Source organism: Nothobranchius furzeri, chromosome 1 (assembly GCF_043380555.1).
Source record: "Nothobranchius furzeri strain GRZ-AD chromosome 1, NfurGRZ-RIMD1, whole genome shotgun sequence".
Classification (NCBI taxonomy): Eukaryota; Metazoa; Chordata; class Actinopteri; order Cyprinodontiformes; family Nothobranchiidae; genus Nothobranchius; species Nothobranchius furzeri.
Window position 1 is genome coordinate 83146666 of NC_091741.1, and position 25862 is coordinate 83172527.

The following is a 25862-nucleotide window of genomic DNA, read 5'->3' on the forward strand; positions in this document are numbered from 1 at the left end:
ATGGGGCCCGGCCGGGTCCGGCCCGAACCGGATACATGGGCTCATCCAACTGTGGACCCACCACCCGCAGGAGGAACCTGAAGGGTCCAGTGCAATGTGGATCGAGTGGCAGACCAAGGCGGGAGCCTTGGCGGTCCAATTCCTGGACAAGGGAAACTGGTTTTTGGGACATGGAACGTCATCTCGCTGGTGGGAAAGGAGCAGGAGCTTGTGGCAGAGGTTACGCGGTACCGGCTAGATATAGTCGGACTCACCTCGACACATAGCATTGGTTCTGGAACCCAAGTCCTTGAGAGGGGTTGGACACTCTCCTTTGCTGGAGTTGCTCTGGGTGAGAGGCGGAGGGCTGGGGTTGGCTTTTTGTTAGCCCCAAGACTCTCTGCTTGTGTGTTGGGGTTTACCCCGGGGGACGAGAGAGTAGCTTCCCTGCGCCTTCGGGTCGGGGAATGGGTCCTGACTGTTGTTTGTGCTTATGGGCCAAATATCAGTTCAGAGTACCCACCCTGGCAGCAGCGGAATGGTGGAAAGAATAATTTGAGGAGCTCCTCAATCCCACCTACGCGCATTCCGAGGAGGAACCAGAGCCGGGAGACCTGGGGATGGACTGTCCAATCTCGGGGTTAGAAGTTGCTGAGGTAGTCAAACAACTACACAGCGGCGGAGCCCCGGGGGTGGATGAGATTCGTCCTGGGTATCTCAAGGCTATGGATGTTGTAGGGCTGTCATGGTTGACACATCTCTGCAACATTGCGTGGTCATCAGGGGCAGTTGCTGTGGAGTGGCAGGCCGGGGTGGTGGTCCCCATCTTTAAGAAGGGTGACCTGAGGGTGTGTTCCAACTATAGGGGGATCACACTCCTCAGCCTCCCTGGAAAAGTCTACACCAAGGTACTGGAGAGGAGGGTCCGATCGATGGTTGAATCTCAGATTGAGGAGGAGCAATTTTGTTTTCGTTCTGGCCGTGGAACTGTGGACCAGCTCTATACCCTTGCAAGGGTGATGGAGGGGGCATGGGAGTTTGCCCAACCAATCCACATGTGTTTTGTGGATTTGGAGAAGGCTTATGACCATGTCCCCAGGGGCACCCTGTGGGAGACGCTCCAGGAGTATGGGGTGGGTGGCTTTCTGTTAAGGGCCATTCAGTCCCTTTACCAGAGGAGCGTGAGTTTGGTCCGCATAGCCGGTAGTAAGTCGGACCTGTTCCCGGTGAGGGTTGGACTCCGCCAGAGCTGCCCTTTGTCACCGGTTCTGTTCATTACCTTTATGGACAGAATTTCTAGGCGCAGCCATGGTGTGGAGTGTGTCGAGTTTGGTGGCAGGAGAATCTCGTCTCTGCTTTTTGCGGATGATGTGGTCCTCCTAGCTTCATCCAGCTCTGACCTTCAGCCCTTGCTGGGTAGGTTCATGGCCGAGTGTGAAGCGGCTGGGATGAGGATCAGCACCTCCAAATCTGAGACCATGGTTCTCGACCGGAAAAGGGTGGCTTGCCAACTCCGGGTCGGGAGAGAGGTCCTACCTCAAGTGGAGGAATTTAAGTATCTTGGGGTCTTGTTCACGAGTGAGGGTAGGAGGGATCTGGAGATCGACAGGCGGATTGGTTCGGCGTCTGCAGTGATGCGGACCCTGAGCCGATCTGTCGTGGTGAAGAGGGAGCTGAGCCAGAAAGCCAGGTTCTCGATTTACCGGTCGATCTACGTCCCAATCCTCACCTATGGTCATGAGCTTTGGGTAATGACCGAAAGAATGAGATCGCGGATACAAGCGGCCAAAATGAGTTTCCTCTGTAGGGTGGCCGGGCTCAGCCTTAGAGATAGGGTGAGGAGCTCGGACATTCGGGAGGGACTCGGAGTAGAACCGCTGCTCCTCTGGATCAAAAGGAGTCAGTTGAGGTGGTTTGGGCATCTGGTCAGGATGCCTTCTCGACACCTCCCCAGGGAGGTGTTTCGGACATGTCCTGCGGCCCCTGGGTCGACCCAGGACATGTTGGAGAGGTTACATCTCCAATCTGGTCCGGGAACGCCTTGGGGTCCTGCCGGAGGAGCTGGTGGAGAAGGCCGGGGAGAGGACGGTCTGGATCTCCCTAGTTGGGATGCTGCTACCGCGACCCGGACCCGGATAAGTGGAGGAAGACGATGACGACGACGAATTTGTGTTGTTTTATAAAATTTGACACCTCCGTTCTGTTTGCATTGCATGATTACTTACATTCAACCCAGTGCTTATTTATAGATTTGTATTTGGAGCAGCGTAAAGCACATCCTGTACATCCAGGAAACATTCAGCTAGAGTTTCTAAACACTTCTGCAAAAATTAACCATGCAACAGAAATCTAACAGCAGTGTGAAGATAAATAACTGAACACTTGTATGAACTACTGAGCACATCTGATGATTTAGAGATTTTTAAAGGGAGGAACCAACTTTAGTTCATCACTATTGTTAATTTACTGAATGCCAAATTTGTTGTTTTCCCTGGAACAACACCAAGTAGATTAGATAAGATTGGATTAGACTGGATTAGATTAGAGACCTAACTTTATTAATCCCTCTGGATGTTGTAATAGACCAGGGGTGTCCAATCCTGGTCCTGGAGAGCAAGTATCCCTCAGCAGGTTTTACATTAACTATGTTTCAACACACCTGATTTCAATAGCAGGTAATTAAGATGCTTCTGCAGAGCTTGATAAACTGCTGCACAGGTGATTCAACCACTGACTAGCATGTTGGAGCAGAGAAACCACATAACCTGTTGGATACTGGCTCTCCATGATAAGGATTGGGTTCCCCTGGTTTAGATAATTCAGTTTCCAGCAGTAGCGCATCCTCGGAAAGACTGCTTCAAAAAGAAATACATGAAAAGCAACTACAAATAAACATATAAACAACATAAAAAATGTGAAATATAGCAAAAGCATTTACAGTACATCTTGATAAAATTGGTATAGTTACCCGTGATGTCAGAGGTTGTGTGTTCTCAGACAACAACTCAACACAAAAATTTGTGAATTCTTAAAAAAAGCAAAAAACCAAAGACTGTTGAATCCTGCAGTAACATAAACTGCAGGGAATTGGACTGGCAGCTTTCCAGTTAGAAAACAAGTTCGACAAACATGAATAGCAACAGGCCAATTTCCCAGCAGACACTTTAACTCGAACCAATGAGACAAGTACAGGTGTAATAACGAGAACAGAGTGATGGAGGAAATAGGGAAGAGGAAATTCTGCCTTTTCGCGTGATGAACAGAACCAGTTTCGCACAAGTGCAGATGCCTAGTAACTGTGATGTTTGCAGCCCTCACTAGAGAACCTGAGCTCATCCTGAGTCTAAATATTTTGCTATGAGATGAGTCAAGTTCACTGCTGAAACTTTAAAGAGTAAGTCACTCCCAAATCAACCTTTTTTGCTCATAAACTGTATAATTGTGTCTAAAGCAGTGTTTCCACCATAGGGAGCCCAAGTCTCCCCCTTCGGCTCATGGGTCCCCGGAAGAACGAAAAAATGAATGCAAGTCAATGGAGCTAAAACTGCTGTTTTCTAATGCCAGTTTAATGTGTGAAATGCTTTGAGATGACTCTTGTCATGATTTGGTGCTAAATAAATAAACTTGAATTGAATTGAATTAAACTGCTTTGCCTTACGCCTTAGATCGCACATATGCTGTAATTCAATTTAAATGAAAAGTAATGTGTGTTTCGACCACGCTTGTCACGTACTTTGAGATTTATCAGCTCATAAAAGTTTGTTATTAGCATGACTACACATCAGACGTCTGTAAGTTGCATGTATGACGTCACCACAGAATCTCCTCTTCCCTACTACGTCCCAAATGGTCAGATTTATGGTGGTCCTTTCCTCCTGAAAGAAGGATTTGAAGTTTGTTGAACTTGCAACCACTGGACCATGCAGGGGCGTAGCAAGCTCATTTTAAGTGTGGGTGTTGAGATTATATACACACATATACAGGGTTATTTCATCTTAATTTCTATCATCTTTGGGTTTAGTGCATTCACTTACTATTAATTATAAAATTATAAATAACAGGTCACTACAGTCTGGGCATAGAAAGTGTTTCTAGGAACAGAAGCTTGTTGGCAGCAGCTCACCTGTTCCACTGACAGGTGAAACCCTCTCATCAGCAGCAGGTGATCAACAAACACCAGCCCAAAAAATAATAATAATAATAAAAAATTAAAAAATCACCGACCTCAAACTGGGCCAGTGGGAATTTCCCCAATCATGGCCTGGTTCCACCCGCCGTCTCCATTAGACATCAGAGCGTGGCTCCATTGGCGCTCATTAATGCGACTAGATTATACAAAGTTTTCGTAAATAAACACAACTTAGATCTGTGGCTCGTATTAAACCAAAACCAGGGCACACCACGGGAGCGAGCTTGTAATGAGCTCGCAAGTTTTTGACGCTTGGGCGGTGCGGAGCAGTGGGGAAACGTGTTTAAGAAACGGAACCAACCGGAATACTGACGTAACACCGGAGCGCACAGGTGTGGGTTTAAATTAGCAACAGGAGAGGGAGGGGGAGAGGGCAAACACAGCGAGAGAAACACAGAGGGACCGGACTGATAGTAAAGTTTTAAAGCCTAACTGTGGGAAACTTGTGGGAGTTTAACCTCCACATCCTCCACGGGTGCGACACCCATGCCTGTGTCCTCCACTTATTACACACTCACGTATTTAGCAGCAGAACACCAGAGGTGTGAGAACTTCTCCACTCAATAACATCAGAGAAGGAGAAACAATCAGCTGCTTCCACTTCAACTTTAAGACAAACCACCAGAGTCCCAAACTGAAAAACACCATTTGAAGTCACGGACAACAAATGACGTTTGGACCCAAAAAACAGCAACTGGTGTTTAGCGCCATCTCGTTTCCTCTGGCATTGCGGGTGTCTGGTTCCGGCAGAGCATCTCAGGGAAGATACCCGAGGGGAGGGGTGAGTGCTCCGTGACTGTGTTTGTGTTCAGTACCTAGCTTGTTTGCAGATTGGTTGCAACAGCTTTAACACTTTGCACTACATTCATTTTTGAATCTGCCTTTGCTAATGGCAAAGAGGTGCCTAGTGGCGTTGCCTGTACCATATGTAGTTGCATTTTTCTTGACTGTAGCAGAGTCTCAGCCATGGCTCAGCCACTCACAAGCTGGTGAAACAATACAGCTCAGAGCTTTTTGCCTCTTAAAAAAAAACGTCCCTCCCTTTCTTCTAGAGAACAAGGTGGAGGGAAAATAATGTTTCTCTATTTGCACCTCCAACTGAGGGACATGTCTGCGTGTGTGTGTTAATGACTCATTTCTCCAAAAGAGAAACTCCAAGCACGCACAAGGGTGCTGTCAATCACTGCCTCAACGACGTCCTCTTTGTTCACCAGGCAACACCTCCTCCTTTCAGCGCATTTTTCAAACAGAAAGTGTGAGTGGAGTAAGAATCAGGTAGGGGGTGACTTGCTCTTTAATGAACACTTACCAGAGTGTTTCATTTTTATTTGTATCTGCAAGTTAGTCAGTATATCCTTCAAATAAACAAGTTTATTTGCCATAAAAAGAAGTGTTTTGATGTATGCTACACATCGTAGACAATCTAGTCCGGACTCCATCCTTAACCGTTTTGAGCATTTGTATTTAAATTGCCTGTAAATGCTGTAAAACTAATTTTAAAACTGGGATAAAAAAAGACAAGAAGAGAAGACCGTACCACTGATCTGGACTGTCTTCGCAGAGACCCTTTGGATTTGGCGGAGAACAGAGTGTGTGAAGCCGTGGCCTGATTAGGAGAGGATGAACCGGACTGAGGACATCTCTCAGCAGAACAGTCTACAGATACGGAAGAAAAACACAAACACATCATGCATTTATGTTTCTGAGCAGATAGCAGCACCTTAAAAATGCACTCATGCAGTTAGACTTATTTTGGAGGACAACAATATGATGATAATTCATGTTAGCATGGTCAGCTGCTCTGTACAGCCCCAGGGTGGTGAAAACACACAGACTATGAATTCATCTTTCCTCTCAGGGCAGCCAGATTAAACCAAAGCTGACATAATAAGCCAAAAATAAACAAGTAGCTATCAAAACAACAACAGCTTACAGCTTTCAGATAAAAAGTGCATCAGAGTTGACTAAAGCAGCATCCAAGTTGTTTCCACGTATATTCTTTCCAAACATATTCTGATCCCCTCTTCCCTTGCTCTATCCCTGATATAAATTTGATTTCTGACAAATACAAGATGAAAAGCAGAATGTAATTTATGTTGCAGATGCTCAACCCTTCCATGCAGTAACATCACTCATCCACTGCAGCAGAGGAGCTTTGATTTAGGACGAGTAGCTGCCAGCTGTCCTGCAGTACCGAGTCCTGTAGCTCTAGAGATACATGGACAGGTCCTTTTCATCTTGTCTGCTGCCAGGATACATTTAAAAAGTGACACATGGCAGGATTACAAACCTCGCACATGCTTACAAACAGAAGTCCTCACAGAAGGGAGCCTATCAGAAGCCAACTGGACTAAATCCAAATCTGAGGTCTAATTCTTGCTCAGATCACAGAAGATAAAGACAGGCTGTGATGAACAATTAGACTCATGGCCCTTAAATTCAGATCAAATAAAGAGTCCAGCTGTGGGGAAATAAAACTGACAGGGACTAAAGCATATTTGCATTTATGAGCAGTAAAACAGGAACCTGATATATGTTCAAAATGGAGAAAGCAGGAGAGGCGCTGGTGTTTTCCATATGTAAAGTTGTTATTGCCGATCATGCTTGAAGTTGTACAATACCACTGAAACAGTGACAGGTGGGCTTCATGAACACCACGTGTGGCTCCCCTCACACAGTGAAGTCCAGCAATACCATGTTTTCATATGCTGACAACATTCAGAACATTTAATCTATGAAACACACATCTTGAGTAAAGACGTGAAGCAAAATACATGAAGATGACAATAAAACAATGTTTTATGATGGATTGCATCATTTAACTTGCTACTAATCCATTTATAAAGATCAGCAGAGCAGCTGCAAGTTGTAGCCTGTGAAACACTTGGATATCGATTGGTAGTCAACACTGAATACAAACCCACGCCATCAGAGTTTACACTGGAATGGATTCCAGTTTTAATAAATTGGGCACTGATGAATGTAACATTTTTCCAAGGTAAGGCTCAGGTAACATCATGCAGCCCTGAAACATTGATTTAACTGTTTTTACCAATTTCATGACTAATTATACATTTCAAGGCAAATACTGAAAAAAGATTAAAAGGTCTCATCTGTTTATTTTCTCAATACATGTGCTGTGGTCTCTCTAGTATGAATGAATGCCTTTTGGGTGGTTTTCTGTGGAAGAAAGGCTCTGGCACCTCCATTTCAGGGGTAAAAAGTTTGTCCGAGCATAGGGGGTGGACGGCAGGATTTGGAGTATTCTCATTAATATTCATGTTATGCAAACAAACAAACAAACGTTTTCTGAGCATTTCCCCGTCTATTTGCTTTAAGTGTCTAATACAGGAGATTTCCATGTTCAGCCTGCACGTGAAACTCAGTGACTGATCATATTTCAAAAAGAATACGTTTCTCACCTTTAAACGCTTGATGATTTCTCAGCACGTCTACAATAATTCAGGACAAGGCAGCAACAGTTTGTTTATGTTTATTTATTTGGCAGACGCTTTTATCCAAAGCGACTTACAATTTATAACCTATAGGGCATGTTGTGACCTGTGAGGGAAACCGGAGTACCCCGAGGAAACCCACGCATGCATGGGGAGAACACGCAACTCCACGCAGAAAGGCCGCAGCTGAGCCGAGTTTCGAACCTGCAACCTTCGTGCTGCGAGGCAACAGTGCTAACCACTGCACCACCATGCAGCCAGTATTATACATACAAACAATCATGGGACACTGTTTGAGGAACAGTGAAAAAACTGCTCAAGAACACCTGCAACACAGCGAGACACAAACACACACTGCTCTGCCAGCTGTCGATCCACATTTTTAAAGAGCTCAATGAGAAAAGATCTTCAGCAGGGCTCGGACACAATGCACCAAACACCATTCAAGGCATTCTCCATTAAAACTGGTATATTTGGTCAACCATTTCAATTAAAGACATTTATTAATGGTGCATACTTTTGGTACAGTTATGACACTTAAAGAAGATATACACTGACCAATTTTTTCAAATCACCATCTATCTAAGAACAGGTGAGAGCTTAGCATCTGAGAAGTTCTGAGGTGTCATTTTCATCTGTCAACACAATATGAAACCTTTAGTGATGCAGACAGCAGCTTCTCGTTTACTGAAACAACAATACTTGTTTAAAACTGAAGTTCAGAAACCATGACATCATTGTCACACGTGGACGAGCCAGCTTTTAGTGATAGCGTATGAAAACAATTCAGTGGCTAATGTGCACTAAAGCCAAAGCTAATGTTTTAGGTGTGGGCGACCAAATGGTTTTAAACAGAGCAGAGAGAAAATGCAAAGCTGTTACCTTGTGTGGCAAAGTTGACTGCCAGCAGAGTACTCAGGACTTTGCCAAAGTTCTCCCCAGTGTATAACCACTCTGGTTCAAAACCCTGGGGGGAAGAAAACATCAGAGAAGATGCAGTCAGACCAGAAAAACCTAAACGTATCCCGATCATCTGAGCTGGAAGAGGCTGAACCTAGAGTCAAATTTAGACCTTTTCAAACAGAGGAACACATCTGAGTTCTGGTTCTTTATTGCACACACAATGGTGGAGAAAGAGAAAATTTACTTTGTAACAAAAACTGAAAAAACTAAAAATATACGTATATACAAGCTCATACATACATTATACATTATATACATATATACACATTACATATATACACAAATATACATATACATACACATATGTATATATGTGTATGTATATGTATATATATATGTATATATATATATATATATATATATATATATATATATATATACATATACATACATACATACGTACGTACGTACGAACGTGCGTGCGTGTGTGTGTGTAAAACAGATTACAGGTCAAGGCTACTAATCAGTATTAATATGCTAATTATGAAAGTAGCAGTAAAGTATGCTATACAATTCTAAATGTCAGTGAAGGTGTACGATCATAAATGTGAGCACAGAGTGAATAAACAGGCCCTGATCAGTAATCGGTGCTTCTTCCTCTTTGTTTATCTAAGAGCAGAAGTGAAAGCAGTATATCTGCTTTTGTGTGTGTGTGTGTGTGTGTGTGTGTGTGTGTGTGTGTGTGTGTGTGTGTGTAGTCACAGTGAGCTGCCACTAATGCCATAGCAAAAAAAGATAGAAATACTTTAACCATAATCACTGAGGTAAGGGCCAGCTCCAGTAGTCACACAGACATCCTCTGGCTGACACATTCAACAGCGTCTCAGAAAACATCTGCCACTGACCTACTGACTGGTGGCAGAAGGTCTAATTATGGGCTAAAGCGGAGCTGGCGGGTAAAAGCTAACAGGACCTCCCAGACATAACAACCCAGCTGGACAGAACTACTCAACCACTAAAGCAAGCCAAGCCTGCTGACTCAATTAACTGTTTAAAGAAACCAAGTGATGTGTTTCAAAACCAAAACAGGTTATTTATAACACTGGAAACGTCATTAATGTCCACTGTGGAAGCTGCTGGTAAAATAACCAAGAAACTCCTAACATCTGCAAATGATTCAACTCTTTCTCCTATAGGACATACTTTTGCAACCCAGGACAGTTAAGAGATAGCCTGGCCTGCCAGTCTCGTCCTCTGTTTAATTCTACACAGAAGGAGGCATGCTGGCCAGGCTAGTTAGAGATGTCTCTGAGAGCTTTCAGCCTGCGCCCAAACATTTATTCATTTGCATTTTAATGTAAAAGAGAAGTTTGTGAGGAAGTAAACTTCGTGTTTGTGTTTCTTATACAGCGTGATGCAATCAATTATCTTTCTCTTTTAGTTTAGAGTGAGTTCCCTACCATGATCCATATAAACATGACACCATATGTCAGCGTGCTTAGCAGATCACAACACATTCAAGATGGTTAACAAATATTTCTGAAAACTGCAATAGCCAGGGATGAATAAAGAAGATAAAAAAAACTTATGTTATTATCATAATTACACACCTTTAATAAAATAAACGAGTCAACTCACCTCAACTTTCAAGGACGAGCATCCTCTTAAAAACTCCTTAATGTTGGAAATGCAGTCGCTTTCAGTTCTGGGATCCTGACAATACTGAACACACGGAATAAGTACGTTATAAACACAGACTGTCCATCGGTTCAGTGTGCCAAACAGTCATCAGACACACACATTAAACCGCTTCAAGCATCACTTTAGTTCCATTTGTGATTATAATAACGATGCAGTGGCATTCCAACAATGGTGAGCTCGTGATCTGAAACAGTGCTTGGTTCTTCGTGCGTCTCCTTCATGCAGACATAACCATAAACCCCAGTGAAACGCCAAGAGCCATATTTAAGCAAAACATCCGCTCCCAGCACTGCCCTTCAAAATAAAAGTCCGCCTTGTGCTACTGACGAGCACGAGGTGATTGAGACATTAGAAGAAGAAATACTTATTTGGTTTTAGAATTAACCGGAATTTTTTTATTGAGTCTAACATGAAACTACAAAAGTAAAGATACGAAACTAGCTAAAAAGAGTGAGTCGAGTAAAGCAGAAGCAGCAACTTCCGGTTGTCTTCTGCTCTGGGGAGGTCGTACACACTGGGAAGAGCAGCCGCTCAAGAGGAAGTGACGACCTGAATTTGCAACTGTTATCACTATCAACTTTCTTATCGCCAGACTTAACATTAAAATACACATGCATCACAGTACAATTCCAAATTCCGTGACTTTAATTAAACCCTCTGTCCATTCTACCCCTAACAGGGGGCGTTTAGTGCAGCCTTGATAGACCTATTCACTCAGATCAAGAACGCGTAACATTTTATCTCTTCACAGGAAGCCACTTACTGAAAACCCCTCGTCAGTAAACTCACTAGATGCTCCCGTTATCCAACGCAACACTCACTACGCGAAAGAACTAAGTTTGCTGTTGAAACTCTAAGCTCGCAAACAGAAAGCTGAGCCTGTGAAGTGCAAGAAGTTCCTGTCGGTATCGCTTTCATCAAACCCCTCCCTTATTTCCAAATCTCTGCTGATCATTCTCCATTTACTTGATAAATCAGCAGCTCACCTTGGGAGTGAAGCTAGGTATGAGCCGCTCCGTGAGCTTGCACAGGACGACCCCATCCTTGAGTGATGTCTTCAGAAACTCCTCCGGGTCCGCTATGTTCTTCTTGGGCGAGCTGAGCACTCCCAGCGATATCAACCACGTTACCGTCTGCTCTTCGGGATTCATAGCTCCGCAGAACGACCATTGCTTAAGCCCGCATAGCTACAAGAAAACTGGCGGCCTGTTCCGTAGGTATCAATATGCAGCTCACATCCGCACTTCTGCAAGTTAAAAAAAAGGCTGTGTGGGGGGAGAGGCGACGCAGTTCAGGACGCAGAACTGATGATCACCCCTACTGGTATACAGGAACCTCAACAACACGTTTCCTGCAAGTTGACTTTATCACAGGAAGTAAGGCTCAGAAAACTAATATGTTTGGTGTTCATCACATCATGCAAGAGGGGAAACCTAATCCAGAATAAAAATGTGTATTTGGTAATAACGCAGTCAAATTAGCGAGCATGTAAAATAAAAGCAAAATAGGTATGTTCAGTGTTTATGAGTTTTATGAATATTTACATTTGCAGGATGGGGACAACTTTGCTAAACCCGACCATAAAAACAATCTAGGCCTACCTCTTATTGGTCCGTTAAAATAATTTTTACAAAACCAGTTTAAAACATTCATACATTTTGAAGGCAGACATAAACTGTATTTTAACAATATTTTAAAAAACATAATAACTTGACACCACTGCTCTTTGAAAAATATTTATTAAAAAATAATAAGATTTTTTTTTAAAGAACTCCTGAATTCTTCCCACTTTAAGTTGCTCCAGTTCTGATTCATCCAGCACCTGCACAGAGCTGGATCAGCACCTGAAAAATATTGAAGAAAAAAATGTACATTTGTTCTTTTTTATGCTTTAGACAACTCAAAAACTTCAAAAAGAACCAAATATTAAGTGCCAACAAAGATATTTATAGGTGTGGGAAACTGGTTTAATATATTTGCAGTGGCCTCTGGTAGAAATGAATGCCTTGCAAGCAGCCCTCAGGGCAAAAAAGCCCTGAATAGCTTGGATCAGCATGAACAAGTCTGCTGTTGTAGAGTGGAAACCGTGTCAGTTCCAATACCATCATGAAAAAAATAAACTGCACGTAGGAGACAAGGATTAAGAAAAATAAAGATAAATAAATGTAACTTATGTAAATGTATATAACAGATGAGTGGTTGAATTTACAGTTCTTTTAAATGGTTTACAATGTGTCCAAATTTTGAGATGTTCCATAAAGTCTTCACGATGTCGTGATGACTTTATTTTTATGTCATCACGCTGAGAAGTCCACTTGGGTGTCTAAAAAGAACAACTTATGCTGTTTGGGAATATTTCAGGTACAAAGCAAACTTAAAAGAAGAGCCTCTAAACACTGAAGAGATCATTTGAGCTAAATAAAAGACAACCTCTAAAGACGTAGGTCCCGTCAGCACAGGAGCGATCCGGAGCTAAAATAGCAACCTTCTGTTTGGAATATGTTATTAAAAGAGACACTTTTCTGGTGGAAAATAAGCTGCCAGTTTTTCCCAGATGTCGCAACTAGCCCTTAAGTACCCGTATGTCTGTGCCACAAGCTCATCGAAGGGAGTTTTCAGCTGTCGTTCTACAACATCCTATGTTGAAGCCAGAAAAGGTAAACAATCTGGTTATTTAAGCAAATAATCTTTCTATATGCTGCAATAATATTATGTGCGTTATGTTATTTTTTAGTAATGGTGTTGGTTATACAATTTCTGAACGGCAAAAGTCCAAATGAACAGTTTGGTAATTCCACTTGAGGCTAACATCATTTTTGAATCAGTCCCAGTAAAAGTGGTCAAATGTGGAGGAAGTTGGATGTATTAAAATGTGGATACCGCCTAAGCTTACTGACTGGTGCTAGCGTTGTATATTGCATGTGGAGACAGGTTTAAAGACACATGGTAAATGGCCTGTATTTGACATTGGGCCTTCTAGAGTCCTGGAACCCCCCAAGGCGATTTACAACACAGTCATTCATTCACCCATACATACACACATTCACACACCAGTGGGGATGACCTACGATGTAGCCACAGCTGCCCTGGGGTGCGCTGACAGAGGCGAGGCTGCTGAGCACCGGCGCCACCGGTCCCTCTGACCACCACCAGCAGGCAACGTGGGTTGTGTCTTGCCCAAAGACACAACAAAAGCGACAGATTGAGCGGGGCTCGAACCTGCAACCTTCCAATTACGGGGCGAGCACTTAACTCCTGTGCCACTGTCACCCATACCATAGATTGAGCCCAACGACTGAGCTCAGTTTATGGGTCGTGGGAAGGCCATATATTTACGATGACTTGCCAAGCTAATTTAAAGGTGCAATAGGAGACAGGGCTGTACAGTGCAACATATATGTCTCACGTGCAATGAAAAAAACTCTGTGCGACAAACTATTTTTAGACATGGCACTGGTGTGACATCTTTTCAAGTTACTTTTTCCCCTTTATTGAACAAGGTAAGTTGCTTTAGATTGTGTAGGAAAGGTGCCTTTTACTGGCGCACAATGTGCTAATCTAGGTGCTGTGGAGGAAAACAGAGAAACCAGCATGTAAGACACAAAGGCAGAAACAGTCCAAAGTTTGGGCAGATTAGCTAATGCTAGTGGGTATCAGGTTCACAATGAAGCGGGGTTCTAAAAAAACACGATGGTTGTGAAACTAAGGCTACGTTCACACTGCAGGCCTTGTACTCAATTCCGATTTTTGGAGTGAATCTAAATTTTTTTGTGGCCGTTCACACTATGACTGAAATGAGACATCAAACTCTCTCCAGTGTGAACGCTCCGCGGCCACAAAGCGACACGCATGCGCAGAAGACAAGAAGTCACACTCAGTGGAGCCGAAACCAGGAGCACCGGAGTTGTGATGTAATACTGATCCTTAGGGCTGTAGCGAAGCGTCGACGGCTCGATTCTAAAAATTCATCGACGTCAGATCCGGTAGTCGACGCGCCACGCCCACTTGTTGCATCCCCAGGAGTTTGTAAATAGAGATGGAATCTGCCTGTTTTTCTTCTAGTTCGCCTTCTTCTCCGCCTTCACTAACATCTCCGCCAAATACCGAAGACCCGGAACAACGTCCGTCCGCTACTAGATTCCTTTCCTGTTTTGCCCGTCTTCGTCTCCCGGCAAGGACAACAACTTCCGGGGTCAGATGCGCTGCTTCGTCTCTACCGCAGATGTAGAACATCACCGGGAGCGTTTCTCCCTTCATAAAGGAGCTTCTTTCAGACATTAGGAGAGCTGGTTTGGTGGTAGCAGTCTCTCCTCCGTGCTGGTCTGTTTGCTGCTGGGTGTTTTTGGTTTATTTAAACTTGGTAACTTGAACTTAACGTTGGTAAAGCTACTGTTAGCATTTTTGCTAACAGCTTCTTGCGTTTGGATAAGCGGTTACGTTTTGGTTTAGAGTTAATCTTTTTTGTGGTGCAGATCTCCCTTTTATTACATTTAGTGTTGTGGGTTTTCGGGTTTAGGTTAAAATATCACCTTGAGTTTGGTTTAACCACCCAGTTTAGAGTTTGGACCTTTGGAGATCCTTATTTTGGTCCAGAACCCAGTAATCTTTGCCCAGTGGGACATCGCTACTTATTTGTACATTTGTTTTAATTCCAGACAGGCAGAATTAGTTTTGTTATTCCCAACCTGTAGATGGAAAGATTTATGTTTTTTTGTAGTTGTAAATAAACCTGATCATCATTTTAACTTTTAAATCCCGTGTTATTGTCCCTTCCTTTTTGCACATGAGCCAAACTCCCCAGGAAGGGTCGTAACACCACTCGCCTCACGCACATAAGTGACCAAAACAAAGCAGTATGGAGACTTGTCTCCAACCACCTCTCAGGCAACAGCCTGCACTCTTTAAGTTCTACATGTCACCAGAACATAACCAACCAACAAAATAAAAGCAGTGTTATACAAAATGGAAGGCCTGTAGTGTTTATTCTCTTACAGTAAAAATTTATCAATTTTTTTGAGGAATTTATTTGAGATTTTTTTGTTTTTATTAACTGTGCAATAAAAAAAATCACTAGATTAATTGTCTAGTCATTAGACTAGTCGGCTACTCAATAATCGTCAGAATAATCGTTTTAAAAATAATCGTTTACCCCCGGCCCTACTGATCCTGTGAATAAACTGAAAACTTTCACACCTTTTATTTCTTCTGCTTTGGGCTGGAAACTGTTTTAAAAACTGTAAACTATTTTCCTCCTTGTTCCCGCCATCTACCTGAATTATTATTCATCGAAAATATTCCGGTATTAATTCATTCACGGAGATTCCCCCTCTCACGGAGACCTGCTAGGCTAGCTTGTTGTCAACTTTAGAGACCGTCTTAAACTCTCAGCTGCTTTTTTGCTTAACATGTTAGCTCCAGTTTTATAAATTAAACTGTTTTCCTGTACGGGAGTCAGAGAATTTCACTCCGTGTGTTAGAGAGGAGATAGTCCTGCAGCGTCTGCACTCATTAATAGATGAGTGTTGTTTAAACGTTTCTCTAATATTTATTATATTTATTATGGACTGTAATATGATGAGTCCTCCTCTGCTCTTTCCGCTAGACTGAAGATGGATGCTCTACACAAACACCAACAACAGTTTCTCCTGTTTAGTTTCTGTTTGATGGCTGAACCAAAGTCAGATCCAGCATGGCAGCAAGTCATGGAGCCAAACCAAGGAAAGGAGGGTGTGAAATTAGCAGGAGGCTGGTGAGCTGGGAGCTGGTGTACCCATCTCCAGGCTAACACAGAAGCTGCTGCTGAGTCAAGAGCACTTAAGGGTTAGTTAATACTGAAGGGTATTTCACATGAAGATGTTTAAAAAGACTGAACAAACTTTAGCAATCTGATGACCATCTCTTCCGTCGATCATAATGGGCAATGTGAGATCACTGGCCAACAGGAGGAACTCCAAGCCCTTTCAAGGACTCAGCCAGAGTTTCGGCAGTTTCAGAACTGCTGGAGGAGATAATGCAAAGAAGGATTCTCCAGAGAATCAAGAAAATGATGGACAACCCTGAGCATTCTCTTCACAAGACTGTCGTAACAACGGAAGAGTGTCTTCAGTCAGAGGCTTCTTCAGTTTCGCTGCAACACTGACCGCTACTGGAGATCCTTCCTGCCAACAGCCACTGTAATATACAATAACTCTTTTATGACTTGATTATTATTATTCTGAGCTACTACAGCAATCAATTTCCCTCTGGGATTAATAAAGTATTTTTAAATTGAATTGAATAAGGTGCCAAACATTGAGATATCGGCCATCAACTGACCACGACCGCCTCATATCGGTATCGGCTGTTGAAAAACGAATATCGGTCAACCTCTAGTTATGTCTGTCATTTTATAAAGTTAAGTCTGACATTTTCCACCCAATTCCGATCTTTTGAAAATCCTAATCAGACCAGAGCACCCAGAGTTTGCAAAATTAATGAGTTAACATACCTGCAAACTTGGAAAATGTGAAAAAAATTAACACTAAAATCACATCCACCCCTGCGGATCAGTCCCTTAATGTACAGGCAGCATGTGTAACTTCATCTGCCTGCCACACTTGGCTATTGTTTTGCAGCATTTATTTATAATTGTTTTTAAATGTTTACAAATCAATAATAAATTTACATGTGCCACATTGCAATGGATTGACTAAATGGTGAATTGACGCACTTTTACTCTGATATTACCCAGCAAACATTGTCACAGTGGCAATATGGTGTTGGCCAAAAATGGTTGCGGTTGGATGTCTTAAATTTGTTAAAATATATGTAACAGGAAATTCCCTAAAAATCTATTCAGATATATTTGCACATGTCAAAAGTTACATGAATAATTGATATTTTGACAATTAGTTACGTGTAAAACATCCAGTAAATATTGGTCCATGGTGTCCACGGCCAAAAATGGTCTTCATAGGACAGCTTAAACTGGTAAAAACAAAAATTGTAACGGAATTTTTCCGTAAAAATCCATTCAGATATATTTTTACATGTTTACAGTTATTGTTCTCGACCGGAAAAGGGTGGCTTGCCAACTCCGGGTCGGGGGAGAGGTCCTACCTCAAGTGGTGGAGTTTAAGTATCTCGGCGTCTTGTTCACGAGTGAGGGTAGGAGGGATCGGGAGATCGACAGGCGGATTGGTTCAGCGTCTGCAGTGATTCGGACGCTGAGCCGATCTGTCGTGGGGAAGAGGGAGCTGAGCCAGAAAGTCAGGCTCTCGATTTACCGGTCGATCTACGTCCCAATCCTCACCTATGGTCATGAGCTTTGGGTAATGACCGAAAGAACCAGATACAAGCGGCCAAAATGAGTTTCCCCCATAGGGTGGCCGGGCTCAGCCTTAGAGATAGGGTGAGGAGCTCGGACATTCGGGAGGGACTCAGAGTAGAACCGCTGCTCCTCCGGATTGAAAGGAGCCAGTTGAGGTGGTTTGGGCATCTGGTCAGGATGCCTCCTGGGCGCCTCCCCGGGGAGGTGTTTCGGGCATGTCCTGCCGGCAGGAGGCCCCCGGGTCGACCCAGGACATGTTGGAGAGGTTACATCTCCAATCTGGTCTGGGAACGCCTTGGGGTCCTGCCGGAGGAGCTGGTGGAGGTGGCCGGGGAGAAGATGGTCTGGAGCTCCCTAGTTGGGATGCTGCCCCCCGCGACCCGGATAAGCGGAGGAAGACAACGACAACGACGTTTACAGTTACATGTGTAATTGTTATTTCGACAGTTGGTTACATGTAGTTCAACATATAACATCCCAGCAAATATTGGTCTGACAGCGACTTCTACTCATGTCAAGAGAGATGGCTCAACTGGTAAGGCATCCACCTACACGCTGAGGACCTGCGTTCGAATCCAGACTGGGACATACAAGATTCCATCTCAGATGGCATGCAAAAATGCTTTTTTTTATTACAGTAATGATATATAATTTTAAACATTAACACAGTAATAAGAAGCCTAAATTTTAATTATTAAATGTCCAAATGAGACACGCTGAAAAAAGTCGGTTCAACTTTCATTTTGGAACTACTCTTCAATCATGAAGGAACGTGTCGGTTTGACAATGTTTCAATGGTCATTAAATGTCCAAATGTTTGCTGGGTATGCACCATAAACATCGCACTAAAATGCAGTGTCATAGTCATATTGATTCAAAGCCTAAAGTTGCAAGATTATAAAAATCAAACCAAAGATTGGACGTCTCAGTGAAAGCTTCGCTTTTAGCAGGACCTACCAAGATTGGTCCATTCGACACATGAAGGTTGAATTGGTCCAATGTCTGGACACATTTCAGGCACATTGTAAGAGCAGTTGTCTTGGCTTGACTTGTTCATCCTGCAATGAAAAGAAAAATTAATCCATTGCCTTCTCCCCAATCATGTATTGACAAATGTGGAAACTTTAGTGTCTTCTTCCATCCAACTTTAGGTTCTCTTTCATGGTTGAGTCCAGTTTGGCTGTTAGGTTGATGGTATTGCTCCAGATGTCTCCAGTATTTGAAAAGGCAAGCTTGCAGAAAAGGCTTCAACATTGAGAAAATTGTTCCTAATTTGTTTATACCTGGCTTTTGTTTTTATTCAAAAACACTTGTGAAGCAAATAAAAATACTGAGGTCAATCTTTTGTCTGGAATTGAACAACTTGCTAAGCAAATTGTAACTTTGATGGCTCAAATGGGTGATAAATGTTGATCGAGAGGGCTCTTCCTGGGTTCTTTCTGTACTTCAAGTTTTTAGCTGACTTAAAAAAATATATCAGACTACAATGAGATGGGCTTTTTTTTCGGTTGATCTCCTTTTTGCTTTGTTCCATGAGGCAAATATTGTCTTGAATGTCACCTTTTTAGTGAAGATTTCATTATAGGACAATGAGAAACTCATTTACAGATGAGAAACAAAAAGGGTTGCTTTGCTTACCAGCGGTTGACTATCAGTTGAGTTGCATTTGGTTGTTGTCTTTGGTTTTGTTGTTGCATGTCATCAAATAGCTCAACGGTGATGGATCCATTTCCAAGAGAACTAAAGTAGAACATTTGACAGTGACATTTTCCTGATCTTGCAAACAGATTCCCGTTGGAACTCATTTGCTTGTGAACTGAATCCACTCCAATTGAGTACGAACAGACTCACCTATGCATTCGAGAATTTTTTACTTGGTGTTGTTGCTTAACATCCAGCTGGTCTTGTGTTGACAAATAGAGGAGTAGATGCCATAGTTCAACTAAAAGCTTTATTAGAGTATGAAAGCAAGTACGCATAAGGTATTGCAGGTTCCAACAGCACTAAATGTACAAAAACTAACACTTTGTTACTGTAATGTGACATAAGCAGGAACAACTAAAAAAGGAAAATAAAAATTTTGTACACATACAAAACTGGGAGAGTCGAGATACAAAGCCAAGCTTCCTACTCCACAGTTAGACATGCCTATTTTGATTTCACAGATTTCTTCCAAAGCACGTGTTTAAGTGTGTATGGAGACCAGCGTTCACGTTTATGCGCTTTCCCAGTCCATGTCAGTATCTACTGCGAGCCATGCCCCTATCAGCTCGGATTCCACCTCGGCCTCCTCGTGGCCCGCCACGACTTGAGCCATACGAGTCACGAGGAGGGTAGCCTCTATCAGCAGGGGGGGCTGGGCCCCTTTCCTGCCTGCCCATTCGCTCTCCGCGGCTAGGTGGATATTGGTCACTCCGACTGCTGGGGTAACTGTCACGACTGCCATATCCATCCCGGGAGCTGCTTCCATAGTCATCGTAACGACTGCTTCCACTGCTTCCACCATAGGATGGTGGGGGGCCCCGTGAGGGTGGGGCGCTGCGAGAGTTACCTGCAGGGTCAATGGTTCAGGTAATTGGAAAGGTTCAATTTATACATTTTTCTGCACTGTCAAGTGCTCACTGTTTTGCCAATAGCAATCACTCTGAAACAAATTAGACTGTAAGTTTCAAATCTTCCAATTTGAGTTTAACATGGACATTTTGGTTGATACGTGCAGTAATACATCCAAGCACACGGAATGAGTAGGAAGTGAGTACCCTTTTGTGCATGCCATTTTTTGAGTTGCCATTTTTCCTTTTTAGAGGTCCAGGTGATAGGAAGGATGAGGTTTTCAGACTCGGCTTGATGATATTTTACTCCTTGAGGGAGTGCTTTGCTACTCATTGCATACTGGACGGAGACTTCCAAGGATTTTGGGGGAAGGAGTTTCCTTTTGGTGGCATACATTGGTAGGTACATCAATGTTTCAGTGTTACTTTACATACTGCCACACATTTCCTTGACTAATGTCGTGGCAATGGAAATGTATTAGTTCAACTCAGCTTTTTAAAAGTCTGTTTGTACTTGCGATGCCAATGAACAAACATTCTGAGTGAGGTCAAAATGTAGACGTTGAAGATCAGGGGAAGATTGTTTCTCTCTTACGATGCAAAAAAAAAAAAAAAAAAAAAACGGACGTTTCTTGTGGCTGGACAAAATGGTGGTCAGTGCCATGACTTGGTTTGTTATTTGAGCAGCTCTTCGTTGTGCAATGGTCAATCTGTCATTATGCTCATGGGGTTTTCTCTTACCGTAACCATCATATGAATCTCTGTAGGAGCCACCACTGGGTCGTTCAACGTAGCCTCTTGGTTCCCGACCACCCCCATAACTATCACGGTCACTATAAAATAGGAACAACTGTTATCCAACTACCAGGTGAAAATTCTCCCTAGCTCCTCTAATTCTGTACCAACCCATACCTGTATCCTCTCGACATTGAGCCATAGTCATCACGGGAGCTGGAATTAGAATACTCTCTGTACGAGTAATCTCTTGAAGGAGGTCCGTAGTCCCTTGAATCTCTAGAATTATAATCCCGACTGGAGTAACTGAAAAAATTTTTTTACAAGATGCTCCAATTATAAGGTGACAATGAAAACAATTCAAATTGTTGACTAAGCAATTGTGAAATACCAAAAATTAAGTTAAACTAATTGGAAAAGTTGTATTTACTTTTATACAAATTAAGTGAAATTTGATTCAAGATGCACGTCAACAATCTAAAAAGGAATAATCTCGTATTTCTAACAGCATAAAAAACATTAAAGGTAAAACTATTAGCTAAAGAGCATAGTGCAAGAAAGCAAATTTCTATTGCTTTTGTTTTAGTTTTTATTCTATTAAGTATGTTTGTGCAGACACAAGACATTTCCTACCTGTCTTTAGAGCTGTAATGGTCATCTCTTGGTGATGGATAATCATCCCTCCTTGACATCATCGAGTCTCTACGAGGTGGGGGTGGACCATAGGGATCCCGGTCTCTGGACATTGGGGCTGTAATATGTAAAATATTAGCCAGTTAGTTACCAAACAGAAAAAAGACAAAATCCTCACCTAAGCAACAGGAGGTAATTACAATTATTACAAACACCACCTTGTCCAAAAAAAAAAAAAAAAAAAGGCACCACTTTTATTTATAATGGAGCTGGTTAGATCTAGGCTCAGCAACATGATGTGAACAGAGAATGAGATTGTTTCATACATGGCTCGGCCACCACAGCCTGGACCCCATTCCCATTGAGAATCTTAGGGATGTGCTGGAGTAGGCTCTGCATAGTTTTTAGACTCTCCAGTCATCAACACAAATTCATAGTGACACTGCAGAAGCTTTTAATAACAACGCCACAGCAAATACACGCTGTTGTCAAAGCTAAAGGCAAAGAGGATAGTCTTTTATGAGATGGCAACTTTTCCCTTAGCCAGGCAGTGTGCATCTATTCTGGAAACTGTGCAATGAATTTTGGAAGGTACAGACACTTACGTCTACTCATGGGACCAGATGGTGCAGACCTTTTAGGAGGGGGACCTCCATCACGGATCGGGGGACCTCGTTTCATTGGAGGGGGGCCTCTAGATGACATCCCTTTATAGTAGGAATCCCCTTCATCGTAGTAGTCTACTCCATCAAAATATGCAAAAAGTAGAATACAGATTTCAAACAACATCTTTAAAATAAACAAATTTAAACATTTTAAATTTCACAATATATTGTGGTTTTATGAACTTAAAGGGATACTACGCAACTTCTTCATATTTTTAAATCGTTTTCTTGAGCCAGTATGCACTAAAATGACTCTTTACAGGGTTAATGAAAGGTCACTCAGCCCTTATAGCCCCCTGTGGCCAGAATACCCCACTGGCAACATCACAGTTGCCGGTCTGGTCTGTTGGGGGGGGGGATTGAGCTGACCTACCTGGTGCTGCTGTCTGACTTCAGCACATTTTCTGCATGTTTTAGATCATGAACACAGCTGATTTGTTTAATATAGTGACAGATCAAACCTCTAGACACTTAGGAATGCTGGGAGATACTTCAGCTGTTAGAATAAGGTGTTAAAAAGACGAACGTACAGAGACGAGTTTTGGTTCCGCTTTGGACATTAGGAGGTGCTAAATGCAAGCAAAACTGCCTAGTATCCCTTTAAAAACTGACACTTTACCTCTGGATGGGGGACCCCTGAAACCACCTCTGGAACCACGAGGACCTCTGGGTGGACCACGACCGCGGGAGTACATAGGTGGTCCACGCCTGCCAGCACTCTCAAACTGAGGCTTTGTAGCTTGCTCCACTTTAATAGGCTTGCCATCAAGAGACTGGTGAAAAAGTCTCAATGTTAGCAAACTTTGATTCTGTTTAATAATGTGTGATAAAAAAAATTACCTTTCCATTCATCTCGTGAGCTGCATCTTTCGCATCAGCGGGATTTTCAAACGTAACAAATGCAAAGCCCCTTGATTTGTTTGTTTCACGATCTTTCATCAGAAGAACTGAAGGAAACATGAGAGCAGAGCTTAGTCATGGCAAATAACTACAAGGGGTTTTTAACTACAAGAGTGCAGTTGTTTTGCCTTATTAACAAATGCAAAGTCTGCTTTGGTAAGTCGTTTATCATTATTTATTTATATACATGAACCTTACAAAAATGTGGATTAATGACATCAGCTGCGCCGAGGCTTGTAGAAAATAACGCATGTTATTGAAAATGTGCAACACAGGAATGAAACTTGATCATTTCGAATTATGATACAGGACGTCTTGTCTTTATTATATAATGAAACACTGAAAAACGAGATGTGTAAGAAGCAACTCAAGGTTCCGTTCCCACCTTCAACAATCCTGCCATATTTGCTGAAGTACTGCTCCAAGGCCTTCTCGGTGGTCTCCGTGTTTAACCCACCGATGAAGAGCTTCCCTGGTATGTCTGCTTCAACCATTCTGCTAAACGCTCTGCCTGCAATAGAAAAAAAGTGTGTCGTTATAAGTGAAATATGTATTTAAACGGAATACCACACATACAACTGACACCAATTTGTTATCCAGTACTAGTTATGGATTACCTTGTTGCACGCGAAGTCTTGAGGCGTTGAACGCTCAAAATGGCGATTTACGCGCCTGCAGTTTCAGCGAGGCAATTACTCAACCTTAGCTTGTTAGATTTTTCTCCTACAACTGACAAGATTACGCTTTACACGAGCCGTCGCGCTACATTTAAAACGTATAAAAGTATACTTCTCGAATCACACTAAGCATACATGTAAGAATGTAACTTAATCCAAACCTCTTCCAGACGACGACAGCGAACAAGGGATCTTCTTCTTCTTCTTCTTAGTCCTTGTCTTCTTTTTCCGGTTGAATATTGCACTAGAAGCAGAAATGCTCTTTACTGCCAACTGTCGGTCACCTAAGGCGTTACACTGTTTTCAACTATCATTGACCGCCGCATGTTTCTTTTTTTTCTCTTGCTTATATTTTTGTGCTGTTTTAAACGACAAAGTATCTCCCGCAGCCACAATCGCAAAGTTTATCATTTAAATAAACGCAGCTAGTTTATTTCCTGCATTATGTTCATAGCCCATTCTTCTGATATATCCCTTTATATAATCAAATTTTATTGTTTTTGTCTAACACAGTGGAAAGAGTTTGCTAACATATTTCTATTAAAACAACGAATTCACAATAATTTGGCTTCGGTAAAGTTTTTTAATTTGATAAATTAAATCATCAGAATAAGAATGAGGTTGAGGGTGAAAAAATGATGAGTAATTTCCAACAGTCTCAGAACGTTTAAACAAACAACTCTAACAATTACAAAATTGACCTACATTCAATATCAGCTAAAAAGCTGTAGTTTAACACTAAGGTATTTTATTTATAAATATAAATATATGATATGAATTAGCTATTCATAATGTGTTTTGAATTAAGCATGAAATTAAAAACGGAGTGATTTGTTGACACTACAGTATGTTCTATTAACCCTCTCAGGCTCAAAATAAATTTTGATAAAAGGACAAACAACTAAGTCCTTCAGGAGTACTTCTGAGTTTATAAATGCTCATGTAATAATTATGTGGAGTAACCAGGTAGGTAGGTTTTAACTGTTGCAAATCTGCAACACCTGCCTCCAGAGGGTTAAAGATGTAGAACATAAATCCCTTCATTATTGTTGATTTTCCCAGGGCCATGTATTGTATTTATCACTTCACTCTGAAAACACACCTGCACCCAAGAAACAAAAACACAGTTGTAAATTCATTAGTGTGTATTTTTGCATGAATATGGGCATTTCAATGAGTTGAGAGAAAAAAATTAATGAATGAATTCGTTTATCTGATGGACATAGCAATTACATTGGGCAAACCAGATGCATTGATGTGTTTGTAGCACTAGTGCTAATTCACAACACTTGTCCATATCAGCAATTCAAAAAAACATCAATCAGCATATCAGTTAAACTACAGCAATGTCCTGTCTAAAAGCATAACTTAGACACAAAGCCAATGGTAACTGATAACAGTCAGCTGTTTTAACCCTCCCACTGTTTTCATGAGTGACCCTGCCAGGAAAGTTGACCATTGAGCAGGGTTGATTGTTTATCCATTGAGATCCACATGGCAGGGGTGAGGAGTGAGCACCACGATATATTCCGGCTTCTGACCAAGTCCTCCAAACACACCCACATCACCCCGCTTCTCCCCCAGCTTCATTGGCTGCCAGTCAACTTCAGGGTTCATTTCAAGATCCTGATTCTGGTCTATAGGGCCTTACATGGACAAGCACCATCTTCTATTGGTGATCTCCTTAGTCCCTACACCCCCAGCAGGTCCCTGAGGTCCAGTGATCAAAGCCTACTGGTTGTGCAGCGCACCAGGCTAAAGACCAAAGGTGACAGATCATTTGCTGCTGTGGCCCCCAGACTCTGGAACTCTCTCCCCCTGAGCCTGAGATCAGTGGACTCAGTGGTCTCCTTTAAAAAGCAGCTGAAGACTCACTTGTTCAAGCTGGCTTTTGAATGATCTTCTTCACCACTCTTTATTCTGCTCTCCCCACCTATTCCACCTTCCTCAGGATCCACTGATTTCCCTCTTTCTTATTCATTCTCTCTCTTTCTTAACATTTTTTAATCACAATTGTCTATTTTTGCACATTCTAAATATATTTTTAAACATTTTCTAAATGCTTTTTTATATTTTTACATTTTTTGTTTTTGTGAAGCGCCTCGTGATTTTTATCTTGAGAGGTGCTATAGAAACGATATTTTCTTCTTCTTCTTCTTCTATT

General features: G+C 42.2%; 2 protein-coding genes and 1 long non-coding RNA gene across 5 annotated transcripts in view; all 3 read right to left on the reverse strand.

The window, feature by feature from the left end:
- The window catches only part of arhgef6 (Rac/Cdc42 guanine nucleotide exchange factor (GEF) 6), a 43219-nt gene extending 31699 nt beyond the window's left edge, over window positions 1-11520 (reverse strand). For both annotated transcript variants that reach the window (XM_015949233.3, XM_015949243.3), the window contains exons 1-4: window positions 11214-11520; window positions 10165-10248; window positions 8506-8590; window positions 5706-5824 (exon numbers count right to left, since the gene is read on the reverse strand). In XM_015949233.3, coding sequence (XP_015804719.3) covers window positions 5706-5824; window positions 8506-8590; window positions 10165-10248; window positions 11214-11378 — 453 coding nt within the window. In that variant the 5' untranslated portion in view covers window positions 11379-11520. The remainder of the gene's footprint in view (window positions 1-5705; window positions 5825-8505; window positions 8591-10164; window positions 10249-11213) is intronic.
- Window positions 11521-11950: 430 nt separating this feature from the next.
- Window positions 11951-18631, reverse strand: LOC139061608 (uncharacterized). The gene is made up of 2 exons (XR_011520435.1): window positions 18494-18631; window positions 11951-12071 (listed from the first exon to the last, which is right to left on the reverse strand). It is a non-coding gene; the product is annotated as an uncharacterized lncRNA (long non-coding RNA).
- Window positions 18632-19473: 842 nt separating this feature from the next.
- rbmx (RNA binding motif protein X-linked) lies at window positions 19474-23944 on the reverse strand. 2 transcript variants are annotated; one of them, XM_015949262.3, is made up of 10 exons: window positions 23860-23944; window positions 23639-23750; window positions 23407-23532; window positions 22962-23068; window positions 22741-22894; window positions 22062-22196; window positions 21457-21574; window positions 21001-21129; window positions 20830-20921; window positions 19474-20087 (listed from the first exon to the last, which is right to left on the reverse strand). In XM_015949262.3, the coding sequence occupies exons 3-10, from the start codon at window positions 23513-23515 to the stop codon at window positions 19774-19776; spliced, it is 1158 nt and encodes a 385-aa protein (XP_015804748.3). In that variant the 5' UTR covers window positions 23516-23532; window positions 23639-23750; window positions 23860-23944; the 3' UTR covers window positions 19474-19773. The 2 variants fall into 2 exon arrangements, with proteins under 2 accessions (XP_015804748.3, XP_015804779.3); XM_015949293.3 differs by lacking the exon at window positions 23639-23750 and having other exon boundaries at window positions 23860-23938.
- Window positions 23945-25862: the final 1918 nt, after the last annotated feature.

Excerpts from the sequence above, each read along its gene's own strand:
- rbmx (XM_015949262.3), bottom strand. The coding sequence starts at position 23,515 with ATGGTTGAAGCAGACATACCAGGGAAGCTCTTCATCGGTGGGTTAAAC. Across the intron at positions 22,895-22,961 it reads CTCACGAGATGAATGGAAAG|TCTCTTGATGGCAAGCCTAT; the intron begins GTAATTTTTTTT and ends CTTTTTCACCAG. Across the intron at positions 20,088-20,829 it reads AGATTCATATGATGGTTACG|GTAACTCTCGCAGCGCCCCA; the intron begins GTAAGAGAAAAC and ends TTGACCCTGCAG.